Source organism: Hemiscyllium ocellatum, chromosome 13 (genome assembly GCF_020745735.1).
Source record: "Hemiscyllium ocellatum isolate sHemOce1 chromosome 13, sHemOce1.pat.X.cur, whole genome shotgun sequence".
Classification (NCBI taxonomy): Eukaryota; Metazoa; Chordata; class Chondrichthyes; order Orectolobiformes; family Hemiscylliidae; genus Hemiscyllium; species Hemiscyllium ocellatum.
In genome coordinates, this window is record NC_083413.1 from 48,829,998 (window position 1) to 48,848,156 (window position 18,159).

Below are 18,159 nucleotides of genomic sequence, written 5' to 3' on the forward strand. Positions count from 1 at the left end.
ACATGTTGTACCTCTTGTACTTGCTTGGGAAGATTTCATATGAAACAGATTTATTGCAAGTGACTAAAAAGGGATGAATCTTTCAGAATCCTGAAAAAGCATGAGAAAATATATTTGTTGCAATAATGTGGTTTTGACAACAGAAACTTCTGGAAATCAACAAATGTTCTGGTTTCTAAAGCTGGAGTGTTGACTACTTGCCTTTACCGCAACGAAACCTGGACTGCTTACTAATTCCAGATAAATATCCTTGAAACTCTTCATCCATGGTGTCGAAAAGAAATCCTGGAGATCAAATGGGAGGACTGCCTGACCAATGTGATTATATTCCATGCAGCTGTATCTATCTGCATTGAGGCCCTGTTCCTGAAGAACCAATTTCAGTAGAAAATTCTCCCAGTTCTGTTGACCAACATTCAAATAACAGTCAAAGGAAAAGATATAAGAATATACCCAAGTTTAACCTTCTAAAAGAAGAAATTCCTCCTCATCTTTGTCTGTTGATCTGAAATTATGCCCTTTGATCCTAGGCTCTCTCACAATGGGGAAACAAACTTCATGCACTTACCCTGTCAAGTCATTGAAGAATCTTACACAAATCTTGTATCTTATGTGTTGTGCTGCATTCTGTATATAAACAAACTTTCAGGAGCAAAATTTGCACTTAGTTTCACATTTCACCACCTGGCTTATGTGTAGTTGGGAAGATTTTGAATAAAGGGAGAAAATAATAGAAAAGGTAGAAAGAAATCATTTCATTGATCAGGAAGATTATGACAGTAAAAGTAACAGGGCAGCTACTGTTGCGGATCTTGGGGAAAGAGGTAGAATTGGGCTGTGCTTATTTGAAAAGTTATGAGGCAGGAAGACACAGAAGATACATAAACAGAAATTGCTGGAGAACTCAGAACTCCGATGAAGAGTCACTGACTCAAAACACTAACTCTGCTTTCTCCTCTAAGATGCTGTCGAAAAGTGATGAAGAGCTTATATTCAAAACGTCGACTGTCCTCCTCCTCAGATGCTGCTTGACCGGCTGTGCTTTTCCAGTGCCACACTTTGCAACCTGATCTCGGCATCTGCAGTCCTCACTTTCTCCCCTAAGATGCTGCCAGCCCTGCTGAGTTTTTCCAGCAATTTCTGTTTTTGTTTCAGATTTCCAGCATCTGCAGTTCTTTGTTTTATTTTAGATTTGAAGCAGTTTCTCCAGGAGTAGCAATGGCCTGAGAAGCAATGGCTTGGAGTTGACTGGTGATCTTATTGTCCATGGAATTGGCCTCCAAACCAAAAACCAAACAACAACAGCACATTCCTGGCCGCAGATTTAATGACCTTGCTAAGATCATACCTGAGAGAAAGAAGCTCCTCATATTCAAATAACATAGTTTAGAGAGAATGAGTGGAATAGAAATATTGAGGTAACTATTGTCATGCTAACAATTTCTAATGAAAAGATCTGAAGGGGGTAACAGATCAGAGAGAGAGAGAGAGAGAAACGGATGTAGAACAGAGTACAGTAGTGCCTTGACATATGAACAACCCCGTTCACGAACAAATCGGTTTACGAACAAGACTGTATGTAAACTTTTGCTTCAACGTACGTATGAAATTCAAGGTACGAACACATAAAACCTGCGGTTTCATTGTCATTGTTCTGCTTTGCGAACTTTTCGGTTCGCGAACTGGATCCCGGAACGGATTAAGTTTGTAAGTTGAGGCGCTACTGTATTTGAAGATTGGTGAATTTGTCGGACCAAAGAATTGAGTTGGCTGGTGGAAGCAATGGAAGAGGAGCTCAGTTGAGTTCAAAGTTTAGTGAAATGAGTGGAAAGGATGAAACTGAGGCTTTAGCTAAGAAGTGATCGTTTGACTAAGGAGTTTAAGGATTAGTGAAATGGTTTTAAGTGATCTTGGCTGAGAAATAATCCTTCAGTTTGGAACAGAAAATATCGAACTGTGATAATGAAAACACAGTTAGGATTAGAGGAAACTAATTATTGTTACCCTGAATTGTTGTACTTTATTATGCTTGACACCTGGAAGGACAAGAAAAACATCTTTGTTCAAGTGGAGAATTGTAAAAACTGGGCCAGGCCAGTTTTAAAACAGGACAAGTTGGCACGATTGAGGGATAAGTCATGAGTTCATGTGTCGTTGAGCATGGAGCTCAGGGTTCAGCAAGACCAGCGTTTCAAGGAACACTGAATATTTTGGAGATATTTGTAATCATAGATATATATAGAACATGTAAGGTGACATTTTCATTGAAGTCAGCATTGTATATATTGGAACTAGAAACATTTATGCAAGTGAAATTGAGTTTTGATAAATTCCAAATCAAACACAAACAGGAAAACAAAGTAATAAAATTTAACAAGGAAAAGACAAATGGAAATGCCTTTGGGGATATGAACAGAAATACTTTGACATGCGTATGTCTTGAAGAGAAATAGCATTGATTTGAGCATTAACTTAAAAGCAAAGTAGTACAGTTGCTGAAAATTTGAAATTAAAATGTAAGATACTTCCTCAGTTACCATAGTGACCACACAGCACTTCTAAAGCAAGGTTAAGAAGTGACAAAGTATCTCTACATTGTGAGTGCTACTGTTACGATAATTCCTCTTGAGACCAGAAGAGATCAAAGGTTTCTTGAAAATCCAACTAAATGTTTATCTTTTTGAGGCTTTAGGTAAACAATAAGTTTAACTGGTCAATTTTATCTCGCTTAGAGATAAACATAGTAAAACCATTAGAACCTTTGCTTTAAAGCAAAATTGAAACCAGAGAGGTTCCAGAAAGGATCTTGATCCCATGTGACTATATGAGCAAATGTCTTAAGGAATTAAGGATATCTTTTGTTGGGACATTGCACATGTCAAACTGAAAATTGCTTTGGAATGGATTTGTTTCTGTTTGGTCTGTCATTGTTATTCACAAGCACCTGCGTGCTCATAGAAATATGGGCAATATATAAAATTCGAGGAGAAAGAGAGGTCTGCAGATGCTGGAGATTAGAGCTGAAAATGTGTTGCTGGAAAAGCGCAGCAGGTCAGGCAGCATCCAAGGAACAGGAAATTTGACGTTTCGGGCATAAGCCCTTCCTAAGGAAGGGCTTATGCCCGAAACGTCGAATTTCCTGTTCTTGGATGCTGCCTGACCTGCTGCGCTTTTCCAGCAACACATTTTCAGCAATATATAAAATTCCCCAAATTCTGATCAAACAATACTTTTTACAACAAAGGAGAGTTTTTTCTTTCTAATTTTCCATGTCAGCTGCACTTCAGCTATATGTCTGCTCTTTAGCTGAATTGTAGAAAATTCCTGCTGGAAGCTTGTTACATATAAGTCACCAAGTTGAAGCTTCCAAGTGGAATTTAGCGAAGATTCACATAATTAGTAGATGGATATAATTTTATAGGCTGGATATAAACTAAATCAAAGGTGAAAGTGTGACTTGCAGTGAAGCAACTCAGGTTAATATTTAGAAATGTAAAATACCTATACTGTTACCTCTGTCTGTCTCTCTCTCTCTCTCTCTCTCCCCATCTGTAACCTTCCTAAATTTCAGATGAAAGTTCTGCACTCAACAGATGCTCCCTTTCTTGAGGAGCAGGTGTACTGACTTGTAACTGATTCCACCAGGGAGAAATTTGAGAGGAGTATTATCATGTCAGCTATCATTTTACATGATGATTGAAAGCTATGGTTTCTTCTGGTGTTCTCTGCCTGTATGGATTTATTGTACAAATTGTAGCTTTTAATTTATGTATACAAATATGATGCTGAACTCCCTCCTTTTCCTTTGTGTTCTTTAACAGAGCCCAGCCATATCAGCAAAGAACAATAATTAATTCCATTACACTTCAAAGAACTTAATACTTAATTATTTGAGTCATTAAAATGCACAGCTTCTTTTTGAACAAAAGAGCAGAAAGACATGAAGTAATTAAGCAAGACACACTGAAAATACTTTTCGTGTCGTAATATTCTTTTAAAAATTGCTGTTAAAACCTACATATTTTTGTTGTAATGAAAACAAAGCCAATAAAAGGAAATCCCAATCTACATAAATATATTTAGTTGGTCCCACGAGTGAGGAAATAATAGCTTATTATATACAGATGCGTTAGCAAATTCAATTTGATTAATTTACAAACAAGATTACCATTCAGCCTATTTGTTAGCATAGTGCACTAATTATGTTAGAAAAAGTCAACATGTATTTAAAGTGTTATTTAATATTAAATAAATAATAACAATGGGCAAAATTAATTAACATAATGACACTATTGCCTTCCCTAACTTTGTAGTCTCCTTCAATCTCACAAACCTCTGAAATGTCTGCATTCCTTTAATTTTGCCTTTTTGTGCAGCCCTGAAATTTAATTAATGCACCATTGACGGCCTTACCTTAGGGTGCTGAGACCCTAAACTCTGCATTTCATTCCATAAAGCTCTTAGTTTCCTTTTCTTCTTTTCTGGTGCTTCTTAAAACCTACCTCTTTGACCAAACCTTTGATCGTCTTCTCCCGTAATCTCTTCTGTGGCTGGTCCTCTAGTTTTGCTTTAAATGCTGAGAAGTGCCTTGAAATGTTTAATTTCATCAACGATACCGTATAAATCTAAGTTATCATTGTTACTGGGTTATAACAACTGGTTCGCCCACTGAATTGCATGAGGGGTCATTTGTGGTGTATTTCAGACAACCTTATTTAACTACGCAATATCTAGAATCCTCAAAGAGATGGCAGCAGGAGGACAATGTAACAAAATACTCAGATCTTCCAGTGTACTACACTGTTATCCATACATTAGCTTTGTCAACAAAAGTCGGCAACCGTAGAGAAAATGGTTAAGCTGAACTTGACCATGTTAACTGACACCCATAGAACTGTTTTTCCAGCACAGATATTGATTATGATGAGGAAGAGCTATTGTAAGTTGAAAGGGTATGTAATTATGTAATATTAAGTGTTAAAGGTAGTATTATAATTTTAAAATGCTATCAGTAATATTTCTCACCATCGTACAGTCAGAAGAATTTCCATATTGCCTAATATCTCATACTAAAGTGTAACCTGGAAGGACAGCTAACAATAGTAAGCCCCTTAGATACCATATGGATTATCATAGCAAAGTGTGAGCTGATGATTTTTGTTAGATTGGACAGAGTACCACAAATGAGCAAAGAATTATATTATTCTTTTATTGATTTAAGGAATCACAGTGATGCATATCTTTCAATATTTAAATCTAAATACAGTTTTTAACTGAAGCAACTTTTGAAAATTTACAAATGATACCAGACACTTTTTCCTAATAAGGACAGAATAAAAGATACATTGGCCATTTAGCATTTAACAAATGATTTATAGTTTGCATAATTTATGTACTGGCTGCAACCGCTCTCCCCATCAGATGTTTTTTTGTATTTTGATCTGGTTTTATCAAAATAATGTAGCATTTAGGAACAAAATTACAGGCAGCCAGACCAAAGCTGGAAGACAAAATTGCAAATATTTCAACAGCTACTGTATATTTTCCAGGTGAGCTAATGTAAGCTGGAATGAAAGTTACCCAAACTGCAGAAAAAGTTAACATACTAAAGGTGATGAACTTGGCTTCATTAAAGTTGTCTGGCAGTTTTCGTGCTAGAAATGCTAGTATGACTGAAATACCTGCCAGCAAGCCAATATATCCCAACATACACCAGAATGCGGTTGCAGAGCCAACATCACATTCAAGTATTATTTTTGCACTTTGATACTTTGTATTCTTTACTGGAACTGGAGGTGAGGTGGCAAGCCATAAAATGCATATTATAACTTGAAGAAAAGTACATGCTAAAACACTGGCTCTTTGCTGTAGAGGCCCAAAGTATTTCATCATGTTATTGTTGGGAAGTGTAGCACTAAATGCCATTAGCACAACAATTGTTTTTCCAAGAATGCAGGAAACACACAAAGCAAAACTAATTCCAAACACTGTGTGTCGTAACATACAGGACCAGGTGGTTGGTTGGCCAATGAAAGTCAGTGAACACAGAAAGCACAAAACTAATGAAATTAACAAAAGAAAACTCAACTCTACATTATTAGCTCTTACAACAGGAGTATTTTGATAATGGATAAAAATAACTAACATTACAATGGTTATGCCAGTTCCAAGCAATGCAATGGTTGTTAAAATAATGCCCAGCGTGTCTTCAAATGATAGAAATTCTATTTCCTTCAGTACACACTGATCGTGTTCTTGATTTGACCAATAATCTATGGGACACGTGAAACAGTGTACGGAATCTACAAAATTAAAACAGGAATTTTTTTTCTTGATTCAGAAAATTATAACTCAACCATATAAATGATACACTCATTAAAGCCCACAATTCTACCTTTATATTTCTACTTTTAGTACCATTAGTTTAACTTAGTGTTTCATATGGATCTGTAAGTATACTCTGGCAACATTTTTTTTCTAATTCTCTCTTTTTGTCCTATACAAAAAATGCCTTAATTGTTTGTTTAATAGCTACGAGGTAGGATCATAAGACACAGAATTCATAATAAAAGATAAAAGTGTCATACAACTGATAGAATCTCTACAGGTGGAAATAAGCCATTTGGCCCAACAAGTCTACAACCCTCCAAAGAGTATCCCACTCAGACTCATTCCCTACGCTATTACTCTACAATCCCCTGAGAAGTGCACCTAACCCACACATCCCTGAACAGTATGGGCAATTTAGCATGACCAATTCACCTAACTACACATCTTTGGACTGTAGGAGGAAGTCTGAGCAGAGATGCAATGTATTGAACAAAGCTGGTTTGCTGTTAAGTCTTTAATCATTTAGAATGGGGATGCAGGTTTTGATTGATTAATATGTAAATTCCAGAATTTCTTTCAATTCACAATCCCAAGACAATAATGTTTTCAAATAAACCTGTTGGACTGTAACCTGGTGTTGTGTAATTTTTTTACTTTGTCCACCCAAGTCTAGCACCAGCACCTCCACATCTTAGTTGTTTGAGGCCATTTTCCCACAATAAGTTTGGCAAATCAGAAATGTAGAAGACTGAGAAACCATTTTACTTGTTGTCCACTGGAATTTATAATGTGACCAAGCAGGTTGATAACCAACTTGGCAATCTTTCCAACATAATGATAGCAGGCAGCAAGACTGGCAAAGACTGCCTACTCAGCCATGTTTGATGTGGAATTTTTCCCTTAAGCTGTAACACTATTCTCGTTTTGTAACAAATGAGATACCTGTGTTCTCTTGCATGTTATGACTAATTAGATTAATTAGATGGATTAATTGAGATGTGGTTCGATGCAGATGCAGGACGTTATACTTTAGATTAAAGGTGAAATATTAAAGTTGGATTAAGCATTTTTGACCAGTGGTAAAAATAATAGATGTTATTTCATTTAAATTTATGATTCTTCTTACAGAAACAGATATGCAAATGATACTAGCTAAACATAATAACTTGCATTTATACAGTGCCTTTAACGTATTACATTTTTTAAGATGCTACACGGAACTGTTATCAAACATGTTGTCGGTAATGGAGGGTTTGAGATATAAAAATAGACTGGAAAGACTGGGAAGTTGTTTCATTGGAGCATGGGAGATTGAGGAGCGACCTTATTGAGGTTCATAAAATCATAAGGGGCATAGATAATGTGAATGACAAGTGTTTTTTTTCCCTAGAGTTCAAAACGAGAAGACATTTTTAAAGGTGAGAGGAGAAAGATTAAAAAAGGACATGAGGGGCAATGTTTTTTACACTGAAAGTGGTTCGTGTGTGAAATGAACTGTCAGAGAAAGGGATGGATGCAAGTACAGCTACAATGTTTAAAATACATTTGGATAGGTTTGTGAATAGGAAAAGTTTGGAGAGATATGGGCCAAGAGTAGGCCCATGGGACTAGTTTAGTTTGGGAACCCAGTTGGCCAGGACTGGTTGGACTGAAGGGTCTGTTTTCATGTATGACTCTATCAGGAGATACAAGTCCAGATCATGATTTCTTGGTGAAAGAAGTATTTTGTCAGGAGACAGAGGTCGAAAGGTCAAGAGATTTAGGCTGATGACAAGAATGCGTATACTTACTCAGTAAAATAGAGATTGTGCAAGAGACCAGAATTGGAAGCGTGTAGTGATTTTGAAGGATTGTTTCTTCCTCACTAATTTGCAAACTATTGTTAAAAATATGAAAAGTTGAGATTATCTGCTATGGTTTGTCTTGTTTAACTCATTGATAAACTCTACTTCTTGTTTTTCTAGCTTCACATTATCATCTCCATCTGTGTCTTCTGATACTACTATGAACTCTATGACTCCTGCTTTGTTCAATTCAACAAAATTTTATGGGTCACTAAAATATTCACTTTTTTTCTTATTATTTTCATGTCTTTTCAAGCTATAATGGCGGCAACAATAGTTCTAGACTGATTTAACAAAGAGCCAATACTGCCACTGTAATGCTCTGTGTAGGAAAACTTCTGTAACTTCATATTTCCTCTTCAATGTGCATTGCATGTTTTCTTAATGATATCAGTATTATATTTTCACTTGTTTTTGGAATGCAGATAAAGAATGCCTTTATTGCTAGTTGCCTTGAGAATTAATTGACTTGCTAGCCAGAAAAGAAGGTTTTAAGAATAAATCTCAAGATAGGGTGCAAGCCACATGCAGACCTAGGGAGTTAATGAACATGTTGAATTTCTGTAACAAGTCTGTAGCTTTTAGGGATATTGTTTATGGTGCTCCCAAACAAATGACCATGCTTATAAAGTTCAATCTCATAACTGTGGTCTTTGGGTTGCCAGTCTATTAGTTCAATCATAAACTATTAGAAACCTTTTCCAAAGAAAGATACATTTCTTGAAGATCTCCATCTTACACTTGTCAGGACAATTTTCAAGAAAAAGCAAATGGAAAACAATATAATGTATGAGAGGAGAGTGCTGACTAGTTGGCAATTTGACATGATTGGTAGATGCAATTCAATGGAGAATGCACCACTTCATGATGAACAAGAGCCTGTGTATTAATATATATTGCTTCCAGTATATGCAAGTGCATTATATTGTGAGACTGACAATCAAGTTTGTTTATGGGCAAAATTCTTTGCAGGCGACATACGTTAATACACGTGGCCGTGTTCTTTGCAGACATATGGAACATGTACTCACACTTGATAGTTTCAATACATTAAAATATGTGACAGCCATTATCTTGTTCATTTCTCACTTCAATGTTTTGACCAGGCTCAACCTGCCTTGTTTAAAATTAAACACGGCTTGGCAGTCACTGTTAATGAATGTATTTGCCAATCAGAGTTCACTTCCTAAACAATCACCACCCTCTTCTCATACTGTAAAAATGTTGTTTTTGCTTTACTTTTGTATTTCTTACAAATGTCCTGATGAGCACAAGATGATACGCTTTGACAGACTTTGACAGGAAGATTGTAGGAGCTGCATAGTATTTAAATGGAGAATGGTGCAGAAAGCTACAGACCAGAGGGATTTCGCAGTCTTCATGCATAAATCACATAAAGCTAGCAACCAAGTTCAGTGGATAATTGGAAAGACAAATGGAATGTTGGTCTTTATTTCAAAGGGAATGAAGTATAAAAGTTGGAGCTTTTGCTAAAACAATGCAAGGCATTAGTTACACCACAGTTGGAATACAATGAACAGTTTTGGACTCCTTAACTAAGGAAGGATATAATGGCATTGGAGGTAGTCTAGAGAAGTTTTACTAATTTCATACTGGGTATGGAGGGATTTTCATATGAAGAAAGGTTGAGTTGGTTGGGCCTACATCATTAAGAAGAGACCTTATTGAAATGTACAGGTTTCTAAGGGACTTCACAAGGTAGATGTAGAGAACTTGTGGGAGGGTCTAGGACCAGAGGGCATAATCTCAAAATAAGAGGTAACACATTTAAGACAGAGATGAGGAGAAACTTCTTCTTTCAGTGGAATCTGTGGAATTCTTTACTATAAAGGGCTGTCAAAGCTGGGTCATGTTCCAGGCTAAGACAGATAGAATTTTAATCAGTAAGAGAATCAAAGGTCATGGTGGAGCAAATTCAATGGACTGAATGGCTTATGTCTTATAATCCTATGGTCTAAAATGTGTCTTTTTTTTGAAGCAAATCTCAAATTCTGTATGATTGAATGATTTCTAGACCTTTTAAATCAAGTTTTTCATTTTTAAAAATTACTATTTAGAAAGAGTTTGGTATTTTTGTTGAACTTAGCATAACTAAAGACTTAGTGAAGATAAAAATGTTCTTAATAACTAAGTTTGCCTCCAAATAAATTATGTACTAAAGTTCATTAAATGGCCCAAACTACATATAAATAGTAAAATGTTAATGATCAGGCCAGAATTAGGTGGGTTTTTAATGATAAATAAATGTCATGACATTTTCTCAAAATGAATTTATATTTGAAATAACTTGCAAGAACTTGAATAAAACTCTAAGATCATAATACATTTTTTACACACCTGTCTGATTGCTGATTTCCCCCTCAGCACATTGTAAACAGTCAAAACAACACACGGGTTGTCCTTTTCGTGCTGCTTTCCTTGTACCAGGAGGGCAATTTTCACTGCATATAGATTTTGGAATCTACCATGGCACAAACACAAAGGAAAGAGGCAATTTAGTTGTTCAGTTATAATTGTAATCATTATTAAAGCAACAGTTGATATACTGAGAGCAAATCATTCGACAATTTTCAAATTCACTGATGGGGCCTGGGCGTTGCTGGTTGGGCCAGCATTTATCGCTTTCCTAGTTGGCCTTGAGAAGGTGGTGGTGAACTGCCTTCTTGAACTGCTGCAGTCCGCGTGCTGAAAGCAGCCCAACCAGAAGGACTATAAGATATAGGAGCATTTAGGCCATTTGCCCCATCAAGTTTGCTCCGCCATTTGATCATGGCTGATATGTTTCTCAATTCCTTCCCCCATAATCTTTAGTTAATCCCCTTACTAATCAAGAACTTATCTATCTCTGTCTTAAATACACTAAATGACTTTACCTTGACAGCATTCTGTGGCAGTGAGTTCCACAGATTCACTACCCTCCAGCTGGGACAATGGATTAGAAATTACCAACTAAAATAATTGAAACATTAGACTTTTCAAAACCAAACCCCAAATTAACACCAGTAAAAGCAGGAGACAACTTCCACCAGCAAGTAGCAAGACTCTTAAGCAGCATTTTGCTGACGGCAACCAACAAATAGGACACCCCCGGGACTTCCCATCTGAAAGTCCCGCCAGCAGGACGTCTACTTTCTTCACAAAATACAGCTCTGTATGCCAGCATATTGGATTCTAAACTTTGTTCAGACCTTTCATGGCTCCACATTTTTGTGGGGCATTAAGGTTTGATATTGTTCCATCAAGCAGTTTGAAATGGTTCTGCAATTCAGTGCTGATTTGGATTTTGAATCTGAAATCTGATATTTCATTTTATATTGCATTGTATTCCTTAATTTTCCACTTCTGTTCTAGTATATGTGGGATAAGTAGCAATGAAAATGATAAATTTAACTGTAACTAAATTAGCATTAAAACATGAAACCAGATGGATCCAACATATCAGGCTTCTGTGGATTACCAAAAATATACAAGCTTGGTGCCCTCCTCAGACCCATAGTCTCCTTATCTGGTATACCAACTTACAGACTAGCCAAAGAACTCTACCAAAAACTAAAATACCTAATTGAAGATTCACGTCATTCCATTCACTCCATTCAAGAATTCCAGAACACCATCAAAGACACCAAGATAGAAGAGTAAGAAATAATGATCTCCTTTGACGTTACAGACCTTTTCACATCAATTAACATCGACCTGGCCAAAGAAACACTGGTATCACTATTAGGAAAACCAGGACAACAAACACCAGATGGCACCAACTTCATCAGCAAAGACAACATCCTCAAACTAATGGACTTGTGCCTCAACACCCACTTCACATTCAATAACAAACAAGTCAACAGAACTCCTAAGGGTTCACCATTATCAGGGTTCATAGCAGAAGGAGTAATGCAGAGGCTTGAACAAACTGTCCTCCCATCTATCCAACCCAAACTTTGGGTCCACTACGTAATGACACCTTTGTTATCACAAAACAGAACAAATTAGAAGAAACATATAACACCATCAACAATATCCTGACAGGCATAACATTTATAAAAGAGGAGGAGAATGACAACAGACTCCCATTCCTAGACGTGACAGTTGAACGTACAGTTAACGGAGAGCTTCAAACCAGCATCTACAGAAATACAACAAACACAATTTTAGAAGCAATCATCCCAACACCTACAAATGGAGCTGCATCAAGACATTATTTCAGTGAGCTCCATTACACTGCAGCACCCAAGAACTACAAACAGCAAAAGAAAAATATCTATATCATGTTTTCAAGAAAAATGGGTACAATCCACCAATTCCTCAGAAACAAACCCAAACTAGCAGATACAATGCAACCAAAAACTATAGCTACATTACGTTACATCAAAGACATATCAGAAATGACTTCCAGACTATTCAGACCCTCTGGCATCATGGTAGCCCACAAACCTACCAACACACTTCAACAACAACTAATGAACCTAAAGGATCCATTAGATACTACCAGCAAACCTAATGTCATTTACAAGATACCAGGCAAGGACTGTAAAAAAACATGGCATTGAACAAATTAGAAAGGAACTTGCCACCAGGATGCATGAACACCAACTGGCCACCAAAAGACATGACCACTATCACTAATGTCTATACACATAGACAAAGAAGATCACCACTTTGACTTGGACAACGCACACATCCTAGGACAGGTGAAACAAAGACATGCACAAGAATTCTTAGAAACATGGCATTCTAACCAGAACTCCATCAATAAACACATCGATTTCGATCCTATCTATCTTTCTTTGAAAAAAAACCAGAAATGACACACCCACCTTAAGAAACCAAGACCTATAAAGAGAGAGGTGGAACATACTACCAGTGTTTTACTGGAGATTCTCACTGATGATGTTACCTAGTATGGTGACAAAATATCTGAAAACAAACCTTCAAGCTCAGCGAGCTAACTTACACACTTATCATTTACCTGAGCTACAAATCTTCTCAAAAATCGCTAAGTGATGTTTTGTTTGAATTGATACTGTGTAATATGCTATGAGATGCATTTGTCTTCAGTTTCTAATGGAGCCTTTTTTCTTGTCATGACATGATGTGCAGCTGCCAGTGTTGGACTGGGGTGGACAAAATCAGAAGTCACACTACACTAGGTTATAGTCCAGTAGCTTTATTTAAAATCACAAACTTTTGGAGTGCTGCTCCTTCGTCAGGTGAAGGACTTATCGTAACTGTTAAAGATGCTGTCCAGTTATTTATTTAAGTATTTTGAATCTTGTTATGGACATTTTTCTTCAGGAACACTCTCAATTTAATTTAACATTGGTAAGTAAATTGTTAGAATTATACTTTTTCAAGTTACTATTACCATATTGTTTGCAAAGCATAAGTATAGATTGTTTGGATTCATTATTTGGAGTGAATTGAGAGCAAGTTCAGACTCTTTGGAAATCAACAACAGCTCTGACAAATTCTTGATTCATTTGTCACATTAAATATTCATGCATCTGCTCCTAGCTTCATGGCTATTTAATCTATAAATGGTCCTATCTGTGTTATTCCAGAAAGATTTCTTCTCTTATAAGCTTTTTCCTAAATCTCTGATTTTCAAAATGTTTTCTCTTGCACAGAATGTTATGAGCATTTGTTCAAAGTTTTAGAACATGGCTTTCCTGTATCTAGCTTATTCCGTCATAGTATGAAATACTGATTATGAAATACTGAACTCATTATGGGAAACTGTATAAGGGAAGAAACCTTAATTTCATTTTATCAGGGAAGCAAGCGCAACATTTTGCTCATACAAAATATTCAATGTTATTTCTTTACAGAGTTGAATATATTTACCTTTGTTGTCCCATCACAAAAAATAATACTGTCTTCATCAATTAAAAGCTCTTGCCCAGGGGTTGCCGATGCATCAAAAAGGCCAACAGTAACAATTTTTACAGAGCCATCTGCATCTATTTGCCAATTCATAATATCATATGATGCAATGGGATCACCATTTTCGTCAAAGTGTACTTTTTCGCCGAAATCATTTGTAAAGTTAACTTCTTTTAGATAATGGAGAAGCTGTACATGCAGAGTGAAAATGGTAATATAATTAGTCTAACCTGTAAAAGGTCAATTATAAACAATTGCCATGTAAAATTTGAAAATTCATAGTATACAGAGAAATGCCTTACTTGCCATGGCTCAAAGTGTGAAATGTTTGCACAAGTTTTGTTCAGAAATGGTCCTTTGTCAGGTTCGCAGGTTTCCAAATTATGAAGCGCATGAGCTATTGCATACACTGCTTTGTAGACATTATATGAAACTCTCAACTGTGACACATCACTATATACACTATCTATTTCCTCTATGTCTTCTTGTCCTGTACATATTGATTTTGAAATTGTAGCTGCACTGAATCTAGTAGAGTTATCTGATAAATTAAATGTACATCCAAACATCCTTTCCCAGAATCTATTTACCAGAGAATTATGAGGGGTTAAAGATGGACGCACCTTTAGAAGAAATTCTTTGAACTGTGGAATTTCTGCTTTGCGGAAAGCAAAACCTATTGTTCCACCAAAGGATCTAAAGTTTGTTTTTGTTGCTAGTAGTGCTGCAGTACTCCAAGTTTCACTTGCTATCCACTGAATACTAGTAATATTCTGACGCACCACTTCATTGGCTAAATAAATAATATCTCCTACACCAGCAAACAATGCAATAACCTTGGCTGTGGATCTTTTGATGGTGTCTACAATCTGAAGTATCTTATGTCTGGATGGAATTTTTGGAATTACTTCAGTAAAAGCAAGACATACACCATCATTTTGAATCTGTTCATTAAATAACTGAACTAAATATTGGCCGTAATCATCTTGAGTTGCAATAGACCCAACCCAAGTCCATCCAAAATGCTTCACAAGTTGGGCCATAGCTTTGGCTTGAAAGCTATCACTAGGTATTGTCCTGAAAAAGGTGGGAAACTCCAGTTTGTTGCTAAGACATGAGCATGAAGAAGAGTAGCTGACCTGAAAAATAGAAGACATTTGTGAAGATTGAATGAAAGGATAAAAGCCAAAATTGTTTTTTCTGCCTTGTTAAGAACATTGTAAATCTTGTGTTGAAACAAAACCTTAATTGTACTCAAACAGAAGACCATTTTTCAAAATTATTGTGCAAATTATGATTCCTTGTCACCAAAAGTAATTTAAAAATATTACTAATGCACACTTTATCAATTTTATTTTGTTTTGTAATTTGATGGAAATATTTAAGATCTGTTTATACTATTTCAATTTTATAAATGAAAGAGGACTTCTACATTCAGTTTTTTTTCATTTGCAGTGTCATTACTTGTGATGAATGATTTTTAAAATGATTTTAATTTGTTAGCCATGATTCAATCTTAACAGAATAAAACACATAGAATATAATGCATAGAATTTAACAACAAATGTGCAAATTAATATTGCAGTCATTAACATTTATATATCTGGAAATATGTAGTGTTAACAAAAGAGACTTTACTCTGTTCCATATAGAGGGAACATTGATTTTCCTTTGGAAACAAACTCCTTTTCATCAATTTTTCATTGGAAAGTATTTTAAATGCTTGTAATCTTACCATTGGAATTCTGAATTGCCCTGCAATTCTTGCTGTAATAATGGATTGCGTTGATCGAGCATCACCAACAATTGCAGCAATGGGAGATGATCCACTGCATTTATAGTTCTTGGACATATTATCTATTTCATTAAGAAGTGTGACTGCTGCTCTGACAGCCTGTGGTACTTTACGGCAATTATCATAAATGCTGTAGCCTAACCGTATATTTGGAAGTAGTGTTTGGTCTTTGTTTATTTGTTCAATGGTGAAGATCATCATTTGTAACCATCGAAATGTTCTGAAATTAAAACTGTTGGAGAAAAGGTTATTTAAATTTATTACACTTAATTTATAAAATGAATCAGAATATGTCCTTGCATTTAGTCTTCCATACGAAATAAGCATGCATCTTACCAGAAAGCCATCATCCTTGCATTAGTAATAAACCAGTTAACTTCTAAGTTACAAATTGTTGAATTTCAGGGTTTCTTATTGTTGATTGTCTCAAGCAAGTCTTTTTGTATATCACTTCTTAATTGAGTAAAGGGAACTTTGCAAGGAAATTATATGTCCATTTTGCTATGAAAGAAGCCAATTATTAGAAAAGACAATTAGTTACTATTTGTTAATCGAGGGATGCATTGATAGCAACCAAAGAGAAGCGCCTATATGTTAGATCTTCTAATTCTCAACTTTTCTTTGTTCTCAAAGGATGAATTATCTATTTTGTCTATTTAAAGGGATTTGAAGTAAATAGCAGCTTATGAATTTAAACCAATTGGACAAAAACTAAGTAACTTTTACCATCAAATGCTTGTTTTAGGAAAATCATACACTCTTAATAACGATTTGTTGCGCACAAAACTTTACTAACAAGAGATTGTTTTTAAAATAACTCCCTTCCATTGAAGTCTGTTTCACGTGAGCTTTAAGAAATGAATTAAAAAACAACCCAAGCAGTTGCTTTCTCTGAAACTCATTCCTCTTTTATCTTATCTCTTTATAGCAATTATCAGAGAGTTCTAAAGGCATGTATTAAAGCTGTGCCTTTTTTCTATTTCACCACCATATAATGTGTTTAATATGTGTAACTTAATGTGAATAATTACTTACATTTTATTTCTTCGTCAAAATATTCAATTTCATCTATGCACTTTATTGTAGAAATTTGTGTAACCAGCATAAACATTAGAATATGTAAATTATATGTAAATTTATGTGAATGACTCTTACCCTAAATTTTAACAGCGAAGTTGCAAATATGTATTAATTAGCGTTCATATATATGTTGTATAATTGAATATAAAAATCAATGGTTAGGGTAAAATCTGCTCTGTATTTAGTGAAAATCTGTCTATCTTTGGCAAACAAAACATATCTATCAACTATTTGACTATTTTGAATATTTTAAATATTTGACATGATCCTTTGAATCTATTAATGAAGAATATACAAACTCACCCTTCACATTGTAACATTTCAGGTTTTGTTTTGTAGGCAAGTTCAGGTAAAGTTACCGTGAAGTGGATAGGAAACAATCCACCAATAATGATATCTCCATTCTGATGGATTCCATACAGATTAAACTTCTCAAGTAGCTTACATGATAGATCAGTAACTTCACATGCAATCACAGGCAATGAGTAAATCAGAACAAAATAAACTTTGAAATTCATTGTTGCCTTAATCACTGGATAAAAGCAGACTGATTTATTTCAATATAAGTTGTCCTTATATACAGCTGGCACATTTGGCAGAACTCATCATTTTACAAGAAGTTCAAACTAAAATATCCCCAAAAGAGTACTTTAATCCACACTGGGAAAACACGACGTAATAGCAATGAAAGTAAATCATGCTGCATGCACAATGTTGCGATAGCATAGCAACTGGAAAAATTGTTCATTCAGAACTAATCTATAGGTGAAGGAATGTGAATAGTGAGAGATTCAAAGGTAAACCAGGTTTTCTTAGTAATGTATTTTAACAGCTTGTATTGGAATGGTGTGGGTAAAATACACAGGATTTCAGGCCCATATGTATCCTTGAAACTGGACTTTTTTATAAATGTCAGGTAATGGATAGTTCTAATATATAAACACATTCAATTTCTAAACTTTTAATTACTGGATCATCAATTCCTTAAAAGTTTTATATGCTTAATTTAGTAAGTTGTTTAAAACAAGCTCACAAATCACAACAGAATTTACACAATTACTTTATCCTGCTGGCAGCAAAGAATGTACTGGCTCTTCTCCTAAATCAAATGGGCATTCGGTTAGAATTGGAGTCTAATAGATATGTAATAAATCAAAATAAATATATAACCAATCATAGTTAGACTAATCCATTTTCAAAAACTTAATTCAC

General features: G+C 35.4%; 1 protein-coding gene across 1 annotated transcript; it reads right to left on the bottom strand.

Moving 5' to 3' along the window:
• Window positions 1-5,388: 5,388 nt before the first annotated feature.
• Window positions 5,389-17,393, bottom strand: LOC132821331 (extracellular calcium-sensing receptor-like). The gene is made up of 6 exons (XM_060833915.1): window positions 17,251-17,393; window positions 15,808-16,099; window positions 14,375-15,211; window positions 14,034-14,261; window positions 10,533-10,656; window positions 5,389-6,302 (listed from the first exon to the last, which is right to left on the bottom strand). Exons 1-6 carry the CDS (start codon window positions 17,265-17,267, stop codon window positions 5,389-5,391), a joined length of 2,412 nt encoding a protein of 803 aa, XP_060689898.1. The 5' UTR covers window positions 17,268-17,393.
• Between the last annotated feature and the right edge of the window lie 766 nt (window positions 17,394-18,159).

Bases quoted from the DNA above. Each gene is read 5' to 3' on its own strand.
- LOC132821331 (XM_060833915.1), bottom strand. The intron at 15,212-15,807 runs GTAAGATTACAA...TCTATTTTTCAG, and splicing joins GGCAATTCAGAATTCCAATG to GTCAGCTACTCTTCTTCATG. The intron at 10,657-14,033 runs GTAAATATATTC...GTGCCATGGTAG, and splicing joins TTTGTGATGGGACAACAAAG to ATTCCAAAATCTATATGCAG.